This window comes from Xenopus tropicalis, chromosome 4 (genome assembly GCF_000004195.4).
Source record: "Xenopus tropicalis strain Nigerian chromosome 4, UCB_Xtro_10.0, whole genome shotgun sequence".
NCBI lineage: Eukaryota > Metazoa > Chordata > Amphibia > Anura > Pipidae > Xenopus > Xenopus tropicalis.
This window is the reverse complement of record NC_030680.2, coordinates 73,604,747-73,628,848: the sequence shown is the minus strand read 5'-3', so window position 1 is coordinate 73,628,848 and position 24,102 is coordinate 73,604,747. Positions and strand designations below refer to the sequence as shown.

The 24,102-nt window shown below is 37.9% G+C and overlaps 1 protein-coding gene across 7 annotated transcripts in view; it reads right to left on the bottom strand.

Moving 5' to 3' along the window:
• The window catches only part of phkb (phosphorylase kinase, beta), a 194,507-nt gene that overhangs the window by 36,095 nt on the left and 134,310 nt on the right, over positions 1–24,102 (bottom strand). For all 7 annotated transcript variants that reach the window (XM_004914060.4, XM_031900821.1, XM_002931669.4 and 4 more), the window contains 6 exons: positions 19,371–19,426; positions 19,195–19,288; positions 6,326–6,409; positions 4,487–4,591; positions 1,939–2,021; positions 1,754–1,844 (listed from right to left, as the gene is read on the bottom strand). In XM_004914060.4, coding sequence (XP_004914117.2) covers positions 1,754–1,844; positions 1,939–2,021; positions 4,487–4,591; positions 6,326–6,409; positions 19,195–19,288; positions 19,371–19,426 — 513 coding nt within the window. The remainder of the gene's footprint in view (positions 1–1,753; positions 1,845–1,938; positions 2,022–4,486; positions 4,592–6,325; positions 6,410–19,194; positions 19,289–19,370; positions 19,427–24,102) is intronic.

Sequence of the window (24,102 nt, the reverse complement as noted above, 5' to 3'; positions counted from 1 at the left end):
CAGACTTGTAGAGCTTGTAGACTTTGCATTTCTGATGAAAACCCATTTATTACTGTTACATGCTACACTGGCAGTGCACCACTTGCATTAGTAAATAAACTAGCTAATGAGTCCTTTTTTGTACTATTTTATTTCTTATGTTATTTTTTTCTGTTCCATTTTATAACCTTCTATTTTATTTGATCTTCTGACTATGACTCTTCTTGCTCTGACACCTTGGGACATTTGTATGAAAGGTTAAAAAGACAGTTTACCACAGGAAAGCACAACAGCTTTGGTTCTTATATAGGAACTTTCCTCTAACAAACTGTAGAAAATATGCCCACTTGTATTATATCTTCAACTTCTTGTTTTCCTCATGCCTTTTCCTAGAATTCATTTCCTTCAACATCTTCACATTGGCTCACATTCAATATGACAAAACCACATCTCATGGTTTATCTAGTGAAAGCTCCACTAAAGTTTATAGGGAGATTTTTCTCATTGCCCTTCTTTAGCACTTTTCCATATCTTTTTTTTTTTAAATCTCCTCTCCACCGCCTCTTGTGGAAAGGAGAGATGGTATATCCTCAATATTTTGAATGTTTCCCTCTGAAAATATAAAGTTGGAGTATTTTTGTTTTTACTTCCTATTCCTGAATGCCTTTAGTGCTTCCACAAACTTCTATTGATCCAATCTGGCAGACAGTAATAAAAGTGAACTCCATCCAAATTGCCCCTGCCATAGTGCAGTAATGAAAACCATAGTATGCAGAAAAGTTGGAGAAAATCTGAATGTAGAACTATGCTGCAAATAGATTTAAGTGTGCCGCTACATGTTTTGGGCACACAGCCCTTTCTCAAGTCACTTAAGTCCTGTGGTACCCAAAACACTTACTAGCACACAATAAATCTGCAGCATAGTTCTGCCTTTAGGCTCTTCTTCATTTTGTCTACATACTATGCTTTTGGGGTATGCACAGGAAACTTTTACAAAGTTGTCACTAGGACTCATTTATTAGGTGAGAGCAAAGTGCACTTATTGGAAGCAAAGCTCTGTTATGTACCCACAATGTGGCATTTCTTGCCTCAAATTCCATCACACGCAATTTAGCACCCATTTTGATGAATTTGGCACAAACTGTGGCAACCATGGGCTGATAAACTTGTTGTATTGTGGGCATGGATGCTAGGATGGACAGGAGCATTAGAACTCCCCATATCCAGCCACAAGCTACTATAAACATGTTGGGGTGCAAGTACATTTTATATTAGCATTAAGCATGCTCACTTTTGTGTCCAAACTTTGCATTTGGTGTATAACCCCTTTATAAAAGCTAGAAGAGGGCACAGGCCAGTGATGTGGAGGGAGGCCATTTTGGATATAGTCAGTTGACACTTACTAAACATAGATAGATACATAAAGGCAGATTATAACAGAGAGAGTATGACAGCCATTCAGGGCCCTTGGCTGTACTACTTTTCCCAGACTACAGGAAAAGTATGCTCCTTTTAGTTCCCCATGTTCTCTTCAAAGTACAGAATTTCTAAACAAAATGTGTAGCATTTTACACTACTTCTTTGTTAAGCTTTAGTAGAGAAGATATCCAGCTTAGAAACCAGCAAGTCAATATCTTCCTGTATCTGACAAACTTTAGGCTAATACTAGTATGTGTCTATAGCAGCTCCCCACATTCACATGGTCATTTATAACATGAAAGTATGTTCTTGAGGCAAAAACTCTATGATAATAAATTGCTAGAAGGAAACTTACCTGCAGTCTGTCCACATGAACCTTCACACCGGCCACATTTCCATTCTTAAAGGAAGCCAACATGTCTAAGATTGGATTAAATCGACTTCCCCTAAGGAGGAATAAAAAGACAAGGAGTTGTGTTTAAGAGCAGCTGGTTTCGATATGTCAATGACAATTTTGTTTACAGAAAAAGTACACCGTACCTGATGTTATCTTCCCGAATGAGAACCAAAAACAAGGGACGTCCATTCATTTTCCAATACTGCCTAATGAACTGCAAAGCATTCTACAAAAGAACAGCAAACAATGTAATTTATTCAGCAGACAGTTCAGGGCTGGCATGAACCTGCGCACTTCAAAAGTAAAAATTGCCATTACCATTGGTTCCTCATAGAAGCCAGGTGTACAAGTAACTTATTATAAGCAACTGGCGATATTCTCCAAATAGCAATGCACAAACTTATCTTTTTCTTTTGTTTTAAACAATTGTTAGAGGAATGGACTAGACTACTAAATTAAACTTTAATCTTAACTTATTTTAAGAAGAGACAAAAAGTTTCCATATTGACTATGCGGTTTATGACATTATATTTATAATTCAGGTTTAAAGGCAAACTATAAACCTAGACATTACAGGTCTCAATAAATATATCACATAAACAACCCTTATACAAACAGCGCTAGTGATGAGCAAATCTGTCCTGTTTCTCTTCGGCAAAAAAATTGCTAAACATCGAAAAATTTGCAAATCGTGTTTGCAATTTTAAGTGCAATTTATTTACTTGCTTGCAACAATGTTTACATGCACAAATGTTTTTTCCACTCCAAATACATTAAGGTATGTACATTAAACTTTTATGTAGCAGCCAATTTTTGCAAAAATTCACTGATGCCGAAATGTGAAAAAAATTAGCTCATCACTACACAGACCATTAAAAAAAAGTTCAATATTTACGGATATGTACATGCCAATTTGTACGGTTATTATAATAGTTAGTTAACTATTTGTTCTGCATGTATAGTTCTTTATCAAGGTTATCTTTTGTTGCCTCAAAGGTCCTCTAATTCTGTAAAAGAACGCTCTAAAACACCTGCCTCAGAAATAAAATGGAAAAATAAATCTCTACAAGTAGATAAAGGGGAATGATTATCTCTCTATAATTTGCAAAATAGCCATGCTTTCTAGGCATAATTGGTCCCTGTGCCATATACTCAGCAATTCCTTTTGTGACTATGAGAAACTCTGCAAGTGATATGAACCTAAACCCATGGGTATTTACTAAGAGTAAATGATCAAATTAGAAAGTATTTTTTAATTATTTCCCCCACACATTGTCAGCTTTAATTAAAGAGAAACCTAATGAAGCTTAATTATAGAGCTAGCGAGCAGTGGGGAAATAATCCATACTGCAGCACAGTGACCAGGGTGGTGATTTTAGTATGCAAATGAAACTAATAACAGCAAGTTACATTTTAATTTTTCACATGTCCTGTATTGAAGTTACTTTAGGATGAAGCTTTTTTTTTTATTATCTCACTGACCCAAAAGTATATAGCTGCATAGGGAAAAAATATGAAATAAGCAGAATGATATGCCTAAGTTGTAATCATCTCAGCATGCTTCCCAGGAAAGCTGCACAAAGTCAGCCAGCATAAGAGCACCCATTGTATTCTCTGGAGAAAGATGAAGCCTTGCAGAGATTTGATCTTTCACTGTGAGTGGATATTGCTTATTTTAATTCCTTGTGTTTTCAATTACTTTGTACGTTTACTTCTCTACTGCACTTCTTTAATAGCTTTTTAGAAAGAGTTTATCAAAAGCATTATTGGCTGTACCTTGCAAGCTGGAACTGTGCACTAGGTATATATATTATGCCCACATATATAGAGTGCACTGGGTGTATACTGTAGCCACCAATTATAGAAGGATTGGATTGGAAAATAAGCTGGGAAGCATAATGCTCAGTGAATGAAAACCAGTGCAGCCCTAACCTAGGCTGGTAATACAGGCAAGGGATTCAGCATCTTGTATGACAGGAAAATTCTGTCGGATTCAACAGCCGATTTATTAACATTTGAATTCAAATTTTTGCAGAGAGTAGTATTTTGAGCTAAAACTCATGAATTGAAAAAAGACTTGATTTATTAAGCACAAACTTTTTGAAAAACTCTGCATCTAAAAGCTTGCAAGCTCAGGTAGAAGTCAATGGTAGTTTCCCAAGGTAAAATTAGATTATTTCAATTTTTATTTTTTAAATTGAGGACCCACTGAAAATAAGGAATAGTATGAATTCAGTGCAATTTAATTTTGATAAGTAAGCCTCCGACTATCTCACTTATGTGGCTGTAGGTTGGCAGCAGTCTAAATAGACACTGCAAAGCATATCAACGCACCACTCTGGCCCATAGCCTAGCATACATGTACATATACACACACTTCTAAATTACAAACCACAAAACGTTAAACATATACTTTCACATTAGAATTTACCTTTCTTTTAAGAAAAATTAACACAATAGATGAAAAAAGTATTTGTAAATTTGTAAATCTTTTATTATTTGACTAAACTGGGATTATTTTACTAAACTAGGGTAATGCATGATGATTCAATCCCTAATGACTGACTGAATCAAGATTTCTCACACTTGTCTTGTAGGATAATTTATTTATTAACTTTCGCACCTGTCACTAGTTATTTCTATTGAGAACTGCAGTCTTGCTTTGTATATAAACTGATCGTACTTATTTACCTGTATGTCATCGATCAGAAGCATCACATCCTGTGACATGTAAAAGTCACTTAAATCAAAGACAATAGGGTAGGAAACAACGGTCTTCCCAAGAATACGATAAATCTGTGGAAAGAAATATAGATTGGTTTTTACATTAGAAGTCAACTTTAGTTTTTAGATCTGTGGTTTCTAGCAAAAGAAAATTCTCTCCTGCATAGCATATACATACTGTAAACCCCCTTCACAAAGGTGCACTATTTTTTTTCATAGGGCTATTGTATGGTAATCAGGTTTGCAGATAAATTGCAGCTAACAACTGATGTTAGAGGTATTCTCACTTAAATATATCAAGCAATTTGCATTACATATCCACTGACTTATGTTACTTAGAATTGTATTGAATATCTGTCTGGTTGCAGTAAAATCTCAGGTTGGCCTTCTCAAAGGAATCGTTCACCTTACAATTAACTGTTCGGGTGATGTATTCTAAGAAAATTTGCAACTGGTTTTTATTTTTTTATTAGGCACAGGAACCCTCTGAGCATGTTAAGTATTTGTTTTTCCTGTTAAAATGTCCATATGGCATTCATGCCCATACTAAACATGTGCAGTGCCAGCTACAGAGGACACCTTCAGAACCATGGATCTTCACTGTCATGGGACTCCAGTTGCTCTATAAAGTCCTGTCCTGTCTTGGCACATACTTTGGTACAATCCCTTTGCCAAGAGAATATTTTTTAATTTCAGCTAAACGATTGCATGGAGCAGCACTGAAATAAGTGCAGAAGCCCGTCTTGGCAATAAGCACCATATCTTTTTCTTAAGAATCCAGTCATGTGAGAACCACTTACCACTAAGAATTTTGTATTGTATACTATAACATGTTCCCCCTTTACACTTGTCAAAGAGGGCTTTAACTGATGAGATAAACATTTGTTTATCAGGGTACTGTTCATCAGAATGGGCCAGTATTAGGTACTGAGTACCCTTAAGGGTGAAGACACACTGAGCTACAAGTAGCAGCTACTTTTTCACAGCTACTAAACTCCAGAAAATACCTTTCCATAGACAATACTGAGAATTGCCTCTGCTTAAACACACGTAAAGACAGTTATCAGTAAATTGTCAGCATTGTCTATTTTAGTAGCCACGACAAGTAGCTGCTACTAGTAGCTCAGTGTGTCTTCCCCCAAGCCATTATTTAGTAATTAACAGACCTGCACACACAGTGATTTTAACAGATGCAAAAGTCACTACCAGACTGAATTCAAGCAAATCTGCAGACCTGATTTTCTATAGCTACTACACCATTGTCCACATTGCAGCTCTGCAGACTTTTAAATATAATTCTGTCAACTTCTGTTGGCCATATTTCAGCTCTACAGAAAATAGCCAAGAACCTACCAGGCAGTAAAAGGATGCTGATTCCTTTTTCAAACATAGCCATCATTTACAAGTTCTATTGTCTCTTGATAGTGTGGGGAAAAATTAGGTTTCATCTCCTGTTTTTTTTTTTATTCAATAGATGGTGGAATGGCAATGTTTTTTTGCCAATAGTTATGTGTTGGATCTGTCATAATGCTTGCAACAACAGAATACACCAAGAGGAGCTATACTAATATGTGCAAAGTTTACACCATTTCTAAGAACTCATCAGTCAGCATGTAGTGTTTACAGTCCTACTGTAATTGGTTATTAGAGCTAGAGCAAACTGTACTTGCTATAAATTTGCCTCTCCAAAGATACTATCTTTTGACCACCGCAAAATTCACTATACTGAGAATACACTATAAATGTAGAGCTATTTCTGCAGATTAAAATGTAATTTTTATTCCAAAGGAATTGTGATTCTCTTACCTTTGATGTGCCAAGGCATCCAATTGGCCTGTCAGGCCTTCCAGAAAGCCCCAACTTGTTATTTACTCCTAAGTGAAGATAAGCCTATAAAATAGAAATGAAATGATGAATACATTGTGCTGCTAAAAATGAAATGAGCATCATAAAACATTATGACCAAACTGCTGATTTCAAAACACAGAGCAAAATATTGATTTAAAGGGATACTGTCATTTTTTTATTTCTAAATTCGCAAATAATTCACTCTTGAACCAACATATGTATTTTTTTTTTAGCTGTAATGTTAGTGTGTAGGCAGCCATCTCAGTGCATTGTGCCTGAGTCTGAGTTTCAGAAAGAGCCAGCGCTACACATTAGAACTGCTTTAAGGTAACCTATTGTTTCTTCTACTCCTAACTGGAGGAATCCCAAGCCAGACTTGGATTTCTTACTATAAGGGCCGTGGCAGACAAGGAGATTAGTCGCAGCGCAACAAATCTCCCCGAAGTGCCATCCCACCAGCTAGAATGTAAATCGCTGGTGGGATAGCATATAGAGTTTTTTCTCAAGGCAACTTTGGCAAATCGCCACGCCGCATATGCCATCCCACCAGGGATTTACATTCTAGCCGGTGGGATGGCATTTCGGGGAGATTAGTCGCCCGCGACAAGGGAGATTTATCGCACGGCGACTAATCTCCCCATCTGTCACGGCCCTTAAGTGCTATTCTGATATCTACTGGGAGCTGCTATCTTACTTCCCACTGTTCTGCTGATCGGCTGCTGGGGGGAAAGGGAGGGGGGGATATCACTCCAACTTGCAGCTCAGCAGTAAAGAGTGACTGAAGTTTATCAGAGCACAGGTCTTATAACTGTAGCACCCTGGGAAATGAAGAATATGGCTAGCCCCATGTGAAATTTCAAAATTAAATATAAAAAAAAACTGTTTGTGTTTTTGAAAACAGATTTCAATGCAGGATTCTGCTGGAGAAGCTCTATTAATGTGTTTTGAAAAAAAACATGTTTTCCCATGACAGAATTCCTTTAAGGATTCCAGTCATTTCTGTTTCTTAATGGTGTCAACATAGATCTATATTGTAAGAGAGTAGCCAGTAATGTGAAAACTATTGGCTTCTCAGGATTACTATGGGATCCTTTATCTTGAAACCTGTTCTCCAGAAAGTTCAGGATTACGGGAAGGCCATATCCCATAGACACCATTATAAGCAAATAATTGTAAAAATGATTTCCCTTTTCTCTGTAGTAATAAAACAGTACCTTGTACGTATTATTATTTATATAGCGCCATCAATTTATGCAGCGCTTTACAGAATAGAGGGGTACAAAAGACAGAACAGTTAACATGTACATATACCCTAACTAAGCTGCATGGATCCATATTGGCGGTGAAACAATCCTTTTGGGGTTAATGATTTTAGGGAGACTTAAGGTATGGTGCCCAAATTACAGAAAGATTCCTTATCTGGAAACTTATAGCTACCTATATACAGTGGTGTGAAAAACTATTTGCCCCCTTCCTGATTTCTTATTCTTTTGCATGTTTGTCACACAAAATGTTTCTGATCATCAAACACATTTAACTATTAGTCAAAGATAACACAAGTAAACACAAAATGCAGTTTTTAAATGAGGGTTTTTATTATTAAGGGAGAAAAAAAATCCAAACCTACATGGCCCTGTGTGAAAAAGTAATTGCCCCCTGAACCTAATAACTGGTTGGGCCACCCTTAGCAGCAATAACTGCAATCAAGCGTTTGCGATAACTTGCAACAGCGCTCTGGAGGAATGTTGGCCCACTCATCTTTGCAGAATTGTTGTAATTCAGCTTTATTTGAGGGTTTTCTAGCATGAACTGCCTTTTTAAGGTCATGCCACAACATCTCAATAGGATTCAGGTCAGGACTTTGACTAGGCCACTCCAAAGTCTTCATTTTGTTTTTCTTCAGCCATTCAGAGGTGGATTTGCTGGTGTGTTTTGGGTCATTGTCCTGCTGCAGCACCCAAGATCGCTTCAGCTTGAGTTGACGAACAGATGGCCGGACATTCTCCTTCAGGATTTTTTGGTAGACAGTAGAATTCATGGTTCCATCTATCACAGCAAGCCTTCCAGGTCCTGAAGCAGCAAAACAACCCCAGACCATCACACTACCACCACCATATTTTACTGTTGGTATGATGTTCTTTTTCTGAAATGCTGTGTTACTTTTACGCCAGATGTAACGGGACACGCACCTTCCAAAAAGTTCAACTTTTGTCTCGTCGGTCCACAAGGTATTTTCCCAAAAGTCTTGGCAATCATTGAGATGTTTTTTAGCAAAATTGAGACGAGCCTTAATGTTCTTTTTGCTTAAAAGTGGTTTGCGCCTTGGAAATCTGCCATGCAGGCCATTTTTGCCCAGTCTCTTTCTTATGGTGGAGTCATGAACACTGACCTTAATTGAGGCAAGTGAGGCCTGCAGTTCTTTAGATGTTGTCCTGGGGTCTTTTGTGGTCTCTCGGATGAGTTGTCTCTGCGCTCTTGGGGTAATTTTGGTCGGCCGGACACTCCTGGGAAGGTTCACCACTGTTCCATGTTTTTGCCATTTGTGGATAATGGCTCTCACTGTGGTTCGCTGGAGTCCCAAAGCTTTAGAAATGGCTTTATAACCTTTACCAGACTGATAGATCTCAATTACTTTTGTTCTCATTTGTTCCTGAATTTCTTTGGATCTTGGCATGATGTCTAGCTTTTGAGGTGCTTTTGGTCTACTTCTCTGTGTCAGGTAGCTCCTATTTAAGTGTTTTCTTGATTGAAACAGGTGTGGCAGTAATCAGGCCTGGGGGTGACTACAGAAATTGAACTCAGGTATGATAAACCACAGTTAAGTTATTTTTTAACAAGGGGGGCAATCACTTTTTCACACAGGGCCATGTAGATTTGGAGTTTTTTTTCTCCCTTAATAACGTAAACCTTCATTTAAAAACTGCATTTTGTGTTCAATTATGTTATCTTTGACTAATAGTTAACGGTTTTTGATGAGCAGAAACATTTAAGTGGGACAAACATGCAAAAGAATAAGAAATCAGGAAGGGGGCAAATAGTTTTTCACACCACTGTATATTTAAATAACCACTAACACCAAAATAATAACCATAACATTTTGAATTGCTGGCTGTTTTTATCAGGTTAAAATAAAATAAATTAAAGCAGGATGGCAAAGAACTGTTGGAAGAGGGGTTATTGCAGAAAGGAGAATCGTAGGGGAGGATCCCTCACCTTTTAGTTTTTTCAAGAGCCATCCTGCCTCCTAGAGGGAAGAGTGCATTAAGCCTTGTGTCGCTGTGCTGCCTAGGGACTCCCTAAAAATATCTGTTTTATTTAAGTATGGTTGCTATCAGAAACCACCCAATTCTACCCCTATCCTGTTACTTAATTATGCTATTATGTGTGTGTTTAAAATTAAAATTCTTTTTTTTTCAGATGGGAGTGAATATTATGTATTCATGTATAACTTATAGACACTGCAAATAATTTGAGGAAGCTTAAACAATGCATAAAAGTTTCAGTATTATTTATTTTGTTTGTTATTATTATAAAATATAATTATGATGATGATTCCACTCCTGTAAAACATACTCCCTATTTCATCTGCACACATTAGTGGAAAAGGAGGACTTATGCGTCAATGTTTCCTTTGTCAACCAAGGTTCCTTGCTTTAAATGCCAATAGCTGCTAGAAGATGGAACCCTGTGATGCTGGCATACTTTCCTGTCAATCTTATCAACACATTCAGTTCAGATCACAAGGCAAATACTGGAGCCATTTGGTGACCGGATTATTAACACTGCATAGATGCATAAGAACTCCAGTTACAAACAAAAATATTGGCATCAGCAAATCTATTCCATGTTGTATTTTTTTTTAATTAAGGCCTTCTGCAAACTCATCTGGTTTGTTATCGTAAAAAAACATGTGTAAGATTTTCAGGATTTCAGAAATGGCAATTGTTGCAAGTATTTTTAGAATGTAATCAGCTGTTTTAAGACTCTTTTTGCTTGTGATGAAGGACATGCAAAGCATGTATTCTACCATTTATTAGTCTCCTGGTTAGCTTAAATAAGGTCATGTTGTATTTTTCTACAAGTAAAGTGCTTTAGAATGCAGTATGCTGAAGTGATATTGAATGTGCAAGACAATTTATATTATTCTTATAAAGTGCCAACATATTCCACAGAGCGTTACAGAACATTCACACACTATGGTCAGTTCTAGCAGGAGCTAATTAAAAAGCCTGTAGCATTTTGGAGTGTGGGAGAACTGTAGCACCTTTTGAAACCATACATGCAAAGGGAGAACATATAAACGCCAAGCTCTGGCTGGACTCAAACCTACAACCCCAGGGCTGCTTACCATAGTGCCACCATGCTGCCCTCAGGGTGAAGACACACAGAGCTACTAGTAGCAGTTACTTGTCGTTTACTTATAATTTACTTTTAATTGTCTAAACGTGTGTTTTAGCAGAGGCAATTCTCAGTATTGTCTATAGCAGGGTATTTCTGGCATTTAATAGCCATGAAAAATTGGCTGCTACTGCTTGCTCTGTGTGTCTTCACCCTTAAGGCAGTGGCACACAAGGAGAGGCAACTTCGGTAAACTGAAGCAACGCATCCCACCAGCTATTTACATTCTTGTCATTGGTCCACCATGTTGGGGAGATCAGTTGCCTGCAATAGCGAAGATTTATCGCATGCAACTAATCTCCCTGTGTGCCACTGTACTTAGTCTATCACTGGCCACACTTGTGTGACTTTCAGGATTTTTCAAATTACAAGCAAGCATTACTCAACCAATAATAGGCTGTTTATTGTATCAGATCAAATACATAACAGTCAGCAAAAATTGTTGGTCTTTAGCATGTGGCATGCTTTAGCATGTGGCTCCTTAAAAGTGATATGCAGGTTGAGAAACAGTACCCAACCTTAACCCACCCGCTCCCAACCTGATTTCCTCCCTCTATTTATAGACCCGCCTCGCAATGACGTAACAAAAGGGAATGGGGCATGCTGGGCACACGCCTATAAATTACAGAGCCGGAAGAGGAAGCCGGCAGTGTAAGGTTGCAGGCAGGGAGGGTGAGTGGAAGCACTCAACCCAAACCCACCCGCAACCCCCAGTTGATGTGGCGAGGTCGGCCCATGGGTATTGGGCCTCCCCGCACTTACTTCTCCTTAAGTACCCAGGCCACACAATGTACTTGGTGACCTTTTAAGTATTATATATTAGTATTGCACTACTTCCTTAACATTATGATCATCAACATTCATTTAAATATACAGATGACTAATTTGCACTGATGCATGCTCTTCAAGCTGAACTGCAAAGTGGAAATGGAACCTCAGCAATGCTGGATTATCCTAACACACAATACTTGCTGGTAATGGACCTCTACTGAACTTCTTTTGTATTGGACTACTTTTCTATTTTGGCCCATTAACACCTAGGGGCTCATTTATTAACCATCAATTTAAAAAAAAAAAAAAACGCTGCAACTTTTCCGAGATTTACTATGTGTTTTACTAGCTAAAAGTCTGAATTCAACAACAGATTAATCTTGCCAAATTCATGTAGAAGTCAATGGCTGAGGTCCCTTCCCTTTCCGTGAACTTCTTTGTTTAGAGATTTCGTTGGGTTTTGTTGCAGTGACAATTCGATAAAGTCTGGATTTTTGCTGCAACAATTCGATAAAGTTACGTTTTTCCAACTTTTCTAGCGGCAACTTTTCCTTGCGACTTTTTTTTGTAAATATTAGACATTCAGGAAAACAAGTTTAAATAACTTTGAAAGGTAAATAGAATGTGAAATTATTGAGTTTTAGTAAATCAGCCTCTTGGTCTGCTCATACTAAAGACTGAGTGCACAAATTTATAACTGTAAGGCCTCATAAGGACCAGTGATGCCTAACAATGTAAAATGTTTGGTCAATATATTGCCAAATGATTTGTGCTCAATTTTTTTAAAAACCTTTTCACTGTGCCTTATATTTGCTATAGATTGTTATGGTATGGCTAGTGTAAGTCACAATCACAAACATTTATATTTATAAAAAAACTAACAACACTTTCATAACAACAAACACCCCCAATGATATAATGAAATACGTAAAAGTATGTTATGTTTTTCAATTCCTTGGTCTTTGATGTGTATAAACCACATCAGAGATAATTAACACAGCTATTTAATTAAGAACATTGCATTAACAAGTCATTCAGCACCAAAATCTATAGTAATTATTTCTCTCTTGATCCCATTTTCAAGTCCTACCGGGCTTTCCCGCTGATTGTGAAGAAATATCCTTAAGGCTATATGGCAAAACTGTCATAAATGGGAATTAAAAAGATAGAGAGATTAAGTCCACTGCTTTGGGGATTATACTAATCAAATAAACATTTTCTGTAAAAACAGCTTTTTCAAATGAAGTGGTGATGGTTAAACCTGCTTGGTTATTATAAGAATAATGCATTACTGCTATTAAGATATCCGTAGGGGGTTACAGGTTTGAAGATGTGATTGCTAGAGGAAATCTTACTCTATTCAAGAGGAAGTCTGCATCTGGATTTAGAAACTCACAGACAAAACAAACCAGTCTGAAATAGGAAAAAATGAACATGGCAATGTTTTTCTGGCAGGGGTAACTATACTCTCACCTTGCAATCTATGCCTCTATTACTATCAGTTTCTTAATCCCTTCCTCTCTATCTACTCATATACTTAAAACCAGAACTGTGTGTTGGCCCCTTCACACTGTAATTTCTAAGAAGCTTACCAGCATCTCTGGTCACCATGCAGGTACTCACTAAATAAGATCAGTAAAAGGAATTGGAAAGCAGGCGGTAATAAATTTCAAGCAGCAATTCTTTCATAGATAGATGTGCCCTTTACCCTTACCTAAAGCATGCTGTCTGCAGTTTTGAATCAGTTACAATGAGTTCCATTTCCTTTTGCTGATATTGTACCGAGGCTGTTTAGTGCGATATAACACACTCAGATTAGTGTACTTGAGTCCAGAGTAGCTCAATAAAAACAAACTAGTGGTTTGATTACCTTCAGAATTTTGGATAAGCATCATGCAGAGTGTCGCAAACAATTTAAAAGCTTCTGGTTGTTTAGAGTCTATTGGCACATATCGAGTGTCCATATGCAGTACCTGGGTAAATATGGCAATCTATGCCATGTGTCATGCTCAAAATCTGCAGTACATTTTGTAGAGTGTAAAATTGCAGCCATACCATGTACAGGTATGTACCTGATACAGCTGTGTTAAAATAGGCAGTTAACTAGCTAAAGCTGAAGAAACTAAATTTGTAGCAAATCATGATTATTACACAACCAGATAGTTTACATTGGAAATAGCAACATTTGGTGGGTTAAAGTGTTTACAGCAGCTTAAGGTGGGTGGGGTTTGAGTTAGTTTAGTTGCACCTGAACAGACCATATGACTTTATAACTAGAAGCCCTGGGACTCCTGTGGATAGTTGCTTTGTAACTGGGTGAATAGTTTGAAACAAGGAGATAAAAAACAAGTCAAATATTTTTATGCAGTTTAGCACTTATTTTTAAAATATTAACTGCTAGCAAGACCAAAGGTGCACAGTCCGACATATATATGCAAATTTGTAACAGGAGTTCCAAAGTGCTTACCTGTCTGTGTGTTGGGAATGAGCAAATTGCCACTTTAAAAACTTACGTTAGATATCTAGAGAAGCAAATTGCAACACTGTGGTGGACTCACAATCTTAAGGGGAATCTCTTGCTCCTGAACAAGACCAGATAGTACTGGGGAGGATCAGGATTGTGAGGCAGTCAGTTGGATAACAATAAGAAAAAGCCTAGTCTGGAGTAAAGAAAAAAAGAGGCTGATCTGGGGTTTGTGCATCCCAATGGATTTGCCAGATCGTGCAAGGAAGGTGGGAGTGTGATCTTAGGAACAGCAGTTCTAGATGGGGTCAATCTGTATTAGAACTGCCTCAGTTTGCCATCATAATTTAGTTGAAAATGTATTTTTAACAGTGGGGGTTCAGTAGTTAGCTTTGATACCTTGTACTGCTTGGGTCCCAGGTTTTATTCTAGACAGGCCACTATGTGCAGAAGACCCCACAATGAACACCTGAAAATCTTCAGAATAAAAGCTAAAGAGAAGGGTAAAAAGATGGCACTGCAGCTAGATATAAATAAAACAATGGTTATGACAACAGGACAGTCAGGTAAAGTTTTTGGTGAGGACATAGAAGGAATAGACAGCTTTTGCCTCCTTGGATCAATTATTAACAACATAGGATCCAGTAAGATACACAAAGCAGACTGGAACTTCGTAGTACAAAGACAAGACAAAAAAAATCTTCAAACGCACAGATGTATCTATACAAACAGAGATCAAGCCTATCCAGACTATGGTATTTTCTCTGATTATCTATAGAAGTGAAAGCTAGGCAGTGCAGAAGCAAAACTAGACCATGAATATCCCGGACGCAGATTAAACAAACGAGACAAAACAATATAAACAAACAACATTATAACTTAATTCATAATAATGTATCAACTTTGTGCACTGTCAGGAATGATTTTGGACCCCACTTCAAAGCAGCTTTGCTCAAGGTTGGCCATGATTAAGTGTCCTTTAGACACAAAACACATGTGGACATGTTGACTATTTTAAAGTACCTTTAAATAAAGATTTTCTGGCCCTTTGTGGAATCTTTGGAGTGCCTATGCCCATGTTGCTGTTTGTTGCAATTTGATGCTCCCTGTGCTGTAGGTCTGGGGCTGGTGCACCCGGAATACTTTGTCTATTGGTTCCAAAGTCCCTCCTTTTCTTTGTTGATACAGATGCAAAACTAGACAAGTAGTAATGACTTTAAACTTTGGTGTTCGCAAAAACTTTTATGAATATACTGTACTGGATGCAAATTAAACAAACAAGTTATAACTTAAATAAAAATAATGATAACTTTGTACACTGTTTAGGAATGATTTTGGACCCCTCTTCAAAGAAGCTTTGCTCCAGGTTGGTCAGGTGAATGACAATTGCACCTTACTTTTCAAATAGTACCATAGCTCTTTGAATAGAGATAAAGCATAAAAATAGAAAAAACTATTTAGTGCAACAGATTACCAAAATTCCCACCATATAATTTCCATAGGGTATGGCAGAAGTAGGGTGTTTTAAGGAGGATTAACATGAAAGCATCATATACATGATCAATAGAAGATTAAAACATGCTGCAATCAGCACATACTACAGTGCTTGGCTATCCAGAAAAGATGAGCATCAGTATGCATGGATCTTCTATGTTTCACAGTCTTTTCATATAATCACAAAACCCCTTAATGGGTACTATTTTTTAAGACACACTCAACATAGAGGTGAGAAAAAGGTATGGAAGTATCAGTTAATCTCTACTAGCCAACACTGCTCAATGAAACAATAAAATAATGAATTTCTGGGTGCTTTAAATATTTCTGCTTTGCAAAGAGCAGAAGCTCCATGTTCATGTCCCTGATTAACAAGTGCACAAACCATGCCCTGTAGTGATAAGTCTGAAAAAAAAAGCTTATGGTGCCTTTAAAATATTCTTTGCTGTGTCAGCTTTTCTGCATGTTCAAAGCTTAGCTGTGATCAATTGTAAATGTAGCCAGAAAAATGCTGCCAGCAGCACATGAAAAAAACGAGCATCATTAATCTAGCCTCCAAATGTCTGCTTTGGCCTTAGCAAAAATCCAAAATGTTCTGTCAGAGCAGGATTCTTAATGGCAAATGCGAAAGAGAATTTTATTTTAGAAACACATTCATGTTTTCTGAATTTGCCCGCTGATCAAGTCCTAGTGAGTTGCGTGAGTTGTTACCAGGAAACCGTTTATTTCCTCACGTTAATAATAAATCATGGAAGACAGACACTCAATTTCCCTGGCGCAGCTACACTATTATGTCAATAGGGAAGAAAAACTGTGCTGCTACAATGGTAATCTGCATAAAGGAATAGTCGCCAAGCCGTGGAATTGGCAGAAAAGTGAGCCATGACTGGCAACATTTGCATTAATTATTACACTCTTCAACTGGGTAATCAAGAATAAACAATAAAATGTACCCAGTTCAACCTCACAACCTAGACATAAGAGTGGAGATATGTAACTGTTTATTTTCTTCAGTCCAATTGTAAATTTAACTTTGCGTCTCCTGTAGTCACTGAATGACTGTAATTATTATGACAAAGTGTATTTTAACAGCATATTATAAACATTGGAATACTAAATGATTCATGTACTGTACTTAGATACATTTCAGCATAACACTGCTAAATATGCAAAACCCTGTAAACAAGGAGAGGAAAACTGAACTCTGTGCTTCTGGAAATAATACGGATAATTTTTAGAGCAAGTAAAGGACAACTACCGTTAAAATTTTCTAAATCAATAACTTTTCAACAGAGGCCAGTGTTCAACCTCTTTAAAAAAATGAACAGGCCAGTGGTAAGTGTGAATGTGTGTCTTTCCTCAGGTTCCAATCACCTTCTGCAGTCCTCTAAGTTTGACACATGCACAGCACAGAAAGGTCCATCTTTACTATTTAGGCCTATATTGTAAATAAACATAGCCAGTCACCGTATACTTGTAGCTAAATCCTGCAACAGGCTGCACTATTAATAGAGGGAAAGCAGTGCTTATTTAGGAAGATAGCCATGAAGAGGCCAGGTTACAACGTCTCATTATGTAAGCATCAAATACATGGTCAACTGGCTTTGCTATATGCAATCTTTTTTAATGTGTTCTTTATTAATAGTCCTCTGCTATACAAAACCTAAAGTTGGGCCCCAATGTCTCATATATTTCCACAGTTCTGTTTCTGCTTTCCATGGCGTCTGCCCTTCACTCTCTCTCATAGCTACATTTCCCATTGCTGGTCAATTTCACAATACAGGTATAAAATCCATTATCTGGAAACCAGTTATCAAGAAAGCTCAAAATTATGTCAAAGTCATCTTTCACAGACTCAATTTTAATCAAAGAATTTAATTTTTTCTAAAAATGTCTTTTTTTTGTACTTTGTACCTGATCCTAAGTTACCATTTATCCTTATTAGCAACAAGCCAATCCTTTTTGGTTTAATTGCTTAAATTATTTTTTTTAGCAGACTTAAGGCATTGTGATTCATATTATGGAAAGATCCCTTATCCAAAAACCCCAGGTCATAAAAATTCTGGAAAACAGGTCCTATACCTGTACCACAAAACCATTCATGTCTTCTGTGAAATTCCCTGGAGATTTTGTCTTCTAGAAATGTGCATCTCTAAAAAATTATTGCATAAAAAAGATAAAAAAAGAAAAAAAAATCCAAACAATTTAATTTTACTAATTCTTTTTAGAATGAATGAGACCAAGCAGAGAGATGCAAAGAAAGGAAGTTAATTAGCTGGCTGTATAAATGGCCACTAGAGAAGCTTGGGGATTTTCTTTCAGTCTTTTAATAAAAGAAAGATACATTAATAGGAAAGAGAGGTAATGTCACACATGGTTGCCTTATTTTGTGTAGCTTTGTGACTATGTTGGAGGCATACAATTAACTTTTTCTGTGCCGCAGGTCTTTGATCTTTCCAGTAAAAATACAAAGCCATAATTCAAAGTAGTAGTCTAGTTGGTATCGGCACAATGGCACTTTTAAGATGGTGTGTTATAAACAGTGGTGTGTGTCATGTAAAGAGTTAAAACCCTCAAATAAATGAAAAGAGTCTCTTTTTGTAGGTGTAGGAATGTACTAAATTTAGGACTCCGTGAGATCCTGGAACTCTCTGCAAGATTAATTTCAGTTTGGCAGCCATTCCTCATCATCCAACATCAGTTCTCAATTTCACTAATGCTTTTCTGTGTGCCTGGATGCAAATTCAACCAACAATGTTTCAATATCTAGTAAAGCATCCCAAAAAAGTAGAAGCTGCTTTAGCAATGAAGGGAGTAGCAGGTTCAAATTAATACCCTTGATCTGGGAATGTGATGTTGGATAAGCAGAAGTCCAGATACTTTTTGTCATGTAGTACATTCTTGACTAGGTATTCAATCTTGCAAATATCTCTCTTTATTTTTTAGGAAGATAAATCGTTTCAAAACTAAGATGTTGTTTAGTCTTCAGGGATCTTAATGCACAATTTTCTTGCCACATTTTAAAATCCATGTCGGTTTGAATAAGTAAACGGCAGCACTGTTTTATCCGAGTGCATAAGAATTTACGCAGAAACAGCTAATGTAAAAAATGTTGTTGTGTTGCTATGGCTAACCATATGAGTGGCTTAATCAGGCAAAAAAGAGTAGCTCAAACAGTTTAACAGCAGCTGCATGGTGAGTTGAGCCTGTCCGCAATTGCACCTGGTTCACACAATTTTGCGTGTGAAGTATGTAGTAAATAGGATGCAAGTTGCAGCTAATATTTGAAGTCTGAATTGTCGCTTCCTGCTCTGGAATTAATGCCATGTTCAGGGGGACGGCAGCTCTAGGGTCCCACAGAAGCAAAAGGTGCATTTACTAGCAATTCAGCAGAGCTTAGAGGTGGGGCAGTTGGACAAAAGCACAAGGAGCATGTTTGGAAACAAGTATCTTTAATGAAGTCTCAATAAGTGCAACATTTGAGCCATTTAATGGCCAAGGCACTTGTGGTTGCATTCACATTTGTTAACGTTAAGGTATAGTGATCCAAATTACAGACAGATTTTTTATCCAGAAAACCTCAGGGAATTATATAATAGAGCCTTACCTGTACATAGGGGGACAGGGAAGAAAGAGGCTGACGGATAAAGGAGGCATCTAAATAAATACACAGCCAAACCATTTTGGGACAACATCTTACCTTCACAAGTTCTTGCTGAGGCCATATCTGAATAGGTTCCACTTGCTGTGGGGTCTGGGTTTGGATGCCATAAGTGTTGAGAAAAACCTGCAATCTGGACAAACAAGAAACATAATTCCTGATACATCCTTGCACTGAACAACCTTATAGGAGAGGAACTATGTGAATAACCTTACCGTTGGCTTTCAGCTATCAGTGCCACATGTATCATGGCATCATTTTCTAAGGGGCCCTGAAATAAAAAAATAAAACATTTACTATGCGCTGAGTGCATCAAGTGATAGAATCACATTTGATTTCAACATACACATGGATGGCCATATTGTACTGATCAGACTGGTCAGGGCTGAGATATGAGATTTCATGTGAAACACAAGTGAAAGAGCCTCTTGTTCCTTGCAAGCAGGTGATCTCTTCATGTTTAGGATTGACATTAGAGGACTAAAATCTAGTTGTTGGGATTTTAATATACAGTCTTATTCAGTATTTATAGCTATATTTAAATCAATCCCAACAGGGTGGGGAGAGGGTTTCACATGAATGAAACATGCCTTTGGATGTGTAGTCCCTTCTCCTTCCATCACTATGCTGCTGCCTTCTCATCAACTTGCATGCAGATGGAGTAATGGAACTGAGAGGAACTGAGAGCTATAAATCTTCCAAAGACCATGGGGGCTCGACTGTCAGTGCTCTTTTGAATGATGCATAACCAGGACTTAGGGAACAAATAGATTTCTTTGTTACTGTCACACAGCATTTTCCACAGCAGACACTAAATAGACAAGATAATTTATACGTTTTATTAAAGAAAAACGCGCCTGCTAAGACTGCTCATTGTAAGTAACGAGAAAAATGAAAAAGAAAACAAATGCAACTGAAAGTGGGTATGTGTTCGGTTCTGCGCCATAGCATTGTATCATTTCTGACAGATAGAACATCTTGTTATTCAGGGTGATTAATCTGCTATTCATTTAAATGCAAGATGATGACCCTAATAGTGCTGCTGAATAAGGCACTGTTATTATTGCAGCTTCTGTTTAATCTGATAACGTGTTAATGTACAACAATGGACTCATTATATTGCTTTGTATTAACAAGCATGACGTACTCATTGGGGCACTCTTTTACTTTTATGACAGTGACATTGATTTAATTGTTGGCAGGCAAGGGGGGTTTAATAGATAATCCCAACATAAAAAAATGACATTTTCCTGCATTAAATGAGCAGCTATGAAAACATGGATAAGGGAATAAAACCTCTGCACTGAGTTTTTTTGGCCGCATTTGCTCTTTGACCTATGAAAGAACTACAATTCTCATCACCCAAAATATGCCAGATAAGGAGAGTTACAGCTCTAAAACATCTATAACTAAACGTGCCTGGGTTTATTTTATGCTCATTGTTTAATTCTAACAAGCAGTGTTCTGCTAATAAAGGGAATATGTTAGAAATGGCTAAGGATAACGATAATTGCCAATCAACAAGTGAAAAACATTGTGTACTACAGATGCCTTAGGTAGAGATTTGTGCAATGCAACCAGTTTCTTTAATGGGGGAATGATGCTGGGCACATAAGGGAGATAAAGAACAAGATTCAGAGGAGAGAATCACTGCTGGAACAGATCTCATTACATCGCATTTATGCCGCTGCCAAGCACACAAACCTGCCAACTGCAGAGTTAAATGAGCACTAATGCTCAAAAAAAATTCTCAGAAGAAACAAGCATTTCCAGATGTATAGCTACCAGTATGGATTTGGTAAAACAGATACAGCTGAATTCATTTGAACAGGTTTTCAGTTTATAAATTGGGATCTGTTGCTCAAATGCCTAATGCTTAGCGATGATGACACTGTTTCTTTGCTGTATTAACTGTATTTATGCACATGAAGCAGAGATAAATGTGAATGGTGTGCAGCATGTACTATGTACAAAAAACCTATAAAGTAAGCTCTGCCAGTACAAGTTACCATACTCCATACCCCTGTTAAGGGGTATAACAAGTAATATATATTGGACAATTTCCATAAAAGCACTATATGCATGGAGTCTGTATTTCCTAACTGTATTTGCATTGGATCACTCCATTCTTTCAGTTTGCATGTGTGAATAAGTGTAAACATTTACATGAATGGGATAGAGAAATTAGACTGTAAGCACAGTGGGGTCACTGAACTAAAACTACGGTAATAAAGCAAATGGCTGTAGTGGGTTCTATTAGGACATAGTTTGCACTGATCCAGGTTGCAATGAGGGATGTCAAACATTCCTTAACATAACCAACACCATAATTTCAGTTATTTGGATCTCCAAAGATTACAACTGCAGACATAAAAAATGCTAACAGAATGGCAATAAGGCAATAAAAGTTTTATAAGTGTTATCACTTATTTATTGAGAAATGTTCTTTTCATTTTCTGTTTTAAATCATCTTACAGATTTCTGCCACCTGATTACATGTAAATTCTTCAGATACCAGGCTGCTCATCTGATATTCATACCCATTACACTTTTGCTTAAGGTGCCTGTAAATATAACATAATGTGTTTTTGTGCAAAGGAAGCCTTTTACAGTAATATCCCAGGCTCTATAAATAGTCATTTTCAGAGAGTAAAAAGTCAAGAAAACAATTCTATTAAAACAAGTTCAGGGAAACAAAAAATAAAATGATTTTTTTAGGTAATCTCTAACCCATAAAACATTATCAAAATACATTTCCCTGTGTCATTTCAACCTGTCTATTTGCAGTTGGATTCTCATGGACTGGTGCACTCCATAAAGTGCTTTATTGCAAGTAAAGTAATCTTTTTTCAAGTGACTTACTTGGGAGGACCTTGAGAGGATAAAAAAGCCGTATGAGTTCACTATGCATGGCCACAGTACTCAGTCTTGTCACTGATGAGTGCCCCTATCACAATGCAGCCTAAAGGGAACTGAATCTAAAACCGGTCTTGCTTCTATATCAAATAGGATTTAACAGCATTTACCAATATGAAGTATATTTAAAAAGTTTCTAATCATTATTAATTGGACATATCACCTATTGTGGTAGATAAATATAGAGTAAATAAGAGAATGGAGCACAAGGACCTGCATTACCCCCATCTGTTTGCATTTGGCACTGTATATATTATGGCCAGGGGGGCTTGAAGGAGCACCTGGGTGACCTCCTCCCTCCTGCCCCCTAATTTGCAAACACAGCAAGACCCCAATGCAAGTATATCTTGAATGTGCACTAAGGTTTTGTATCCAGGGTCACCTTAAAGGGGTGGTGCACCTTAAATTAAATTTTAATATATGACAGGATGCCCTGTGCCTTGTAACTCTGCAAATGTCTTTATTGTTTATTTTTCTAACTCTGCTACATCTTTCCAGCTTTTAAATGGGGGTCTGACCCCAGCAGCCAAAAAAACTATTCATACTAAAAGGTAATTTAAAGGTGAACAACCCCTTTAAGTGTTCATAGGAAGGGGTCTTTTTAAATGGCACAAGACAGCAGACTATTAAAAAGAGCTTATGTTTAATCAAAAAAAATTAGTTGACCTTTAAAACAAGAGACCTTCAATTTCTGGGAAATTCTTTATGTAGATCAGTGCTGTCCAACTTCTGTTGTACCGAGGGCTGGAATTTTTCCGACCTATGTGGTAGAGGGCCGATAATGGATGCCAGTTTTGACCACTCCCCTTTTTGAAACCGCACCCACTTGAAACCACACCCATGTTATCACATGACCATACCCATATTAATGGTTGTAGTACAGCACATACCTGCCATACTCTGCCTTCCCTACCCTGCCTGTGTGTGCCATACTCTGCCTTCCCTACCCTGCCTGTGTGTGCCATACTTTGCCTTCCCTACCCTGCCCGTGTGTGCCATATTCTGCCTGCCCTACCCTGCCTGCGCCATACTCTGCCTTCCCTACCCTGCCTGCATGTGCCATACTCTGCCTTCCCTACCCTGCCTGTGTGTGCCATACTCTGCCTTCCCTACCCTGCCTGTGTGTGCCATACTCTGCCTTCCCTACCCTGCCTGTGTGTGCCATACTCTGCCTTCCCTACCCTGCCTGTGTGTGCCATACTCTGCCTTCCCTACCCTGCCTGTGTGTGCCATTCTCTGCCTTCCCTACCCTGCCTGTGTGTGCCATACTCTGCCTTCCCTACCCTGCCTGCGTGTGCCATACTCTGCCTTCCCTACCCTGCCTGCGTGTGCCATACTCTGCTTTCCCTACCCTGCCTGTGTGTGCCATACTCTGCCTTCCCTACCCTGCCTGTGTGTGCCATACTCTGCCTTCCCTACCCTGCCTGTGTGTGCCATACTCTGCCTGCCCTATGCTGCCTGTATGTGCCATACTTTTAAACAATACAGAGGGTTTACAGCCTGAATCTGAGGTGTGAGCCATGCAGGGGGCCAGTTAATCACAGTACTGATACCATTTAAAGCTTACATAAGAGTAAGCCATCAAAGCAGCCAGGCAGGTGGGGGGCCACACAGAGGGGCCCGCGGGCCGCCAGTTGGACAGCACTGTTGTAGATGTTTATGCAGTTAAAATATACCACCAATCACTAACACAGAAAAAAACTAATTCTGAGTTTTAATGCTAAAACACAACAACATTATAGTTATCACAGATTTTTGTTTTAACAAAATAAGAGAATTGCTCAAGGGAATGAATGTTTTGCAAAGAAGTGCATGTTTCCATTAACTAGAAAACACGACTCACCCAAAACTTCTATCTCAGGTACAGGCTAAGGCACAGCCATTCTGATTGCTGCTACCTGAAGGGATGATGTAAAAAACTGCTAAAACGACATGGACCAAAGCCCATTAAGGATAAGGATCCACAGAGCAGAACTCTATTACAGGTGACTAATAACTCAGAAATGCCTTTCAAGTGGCAACTATAGGAGT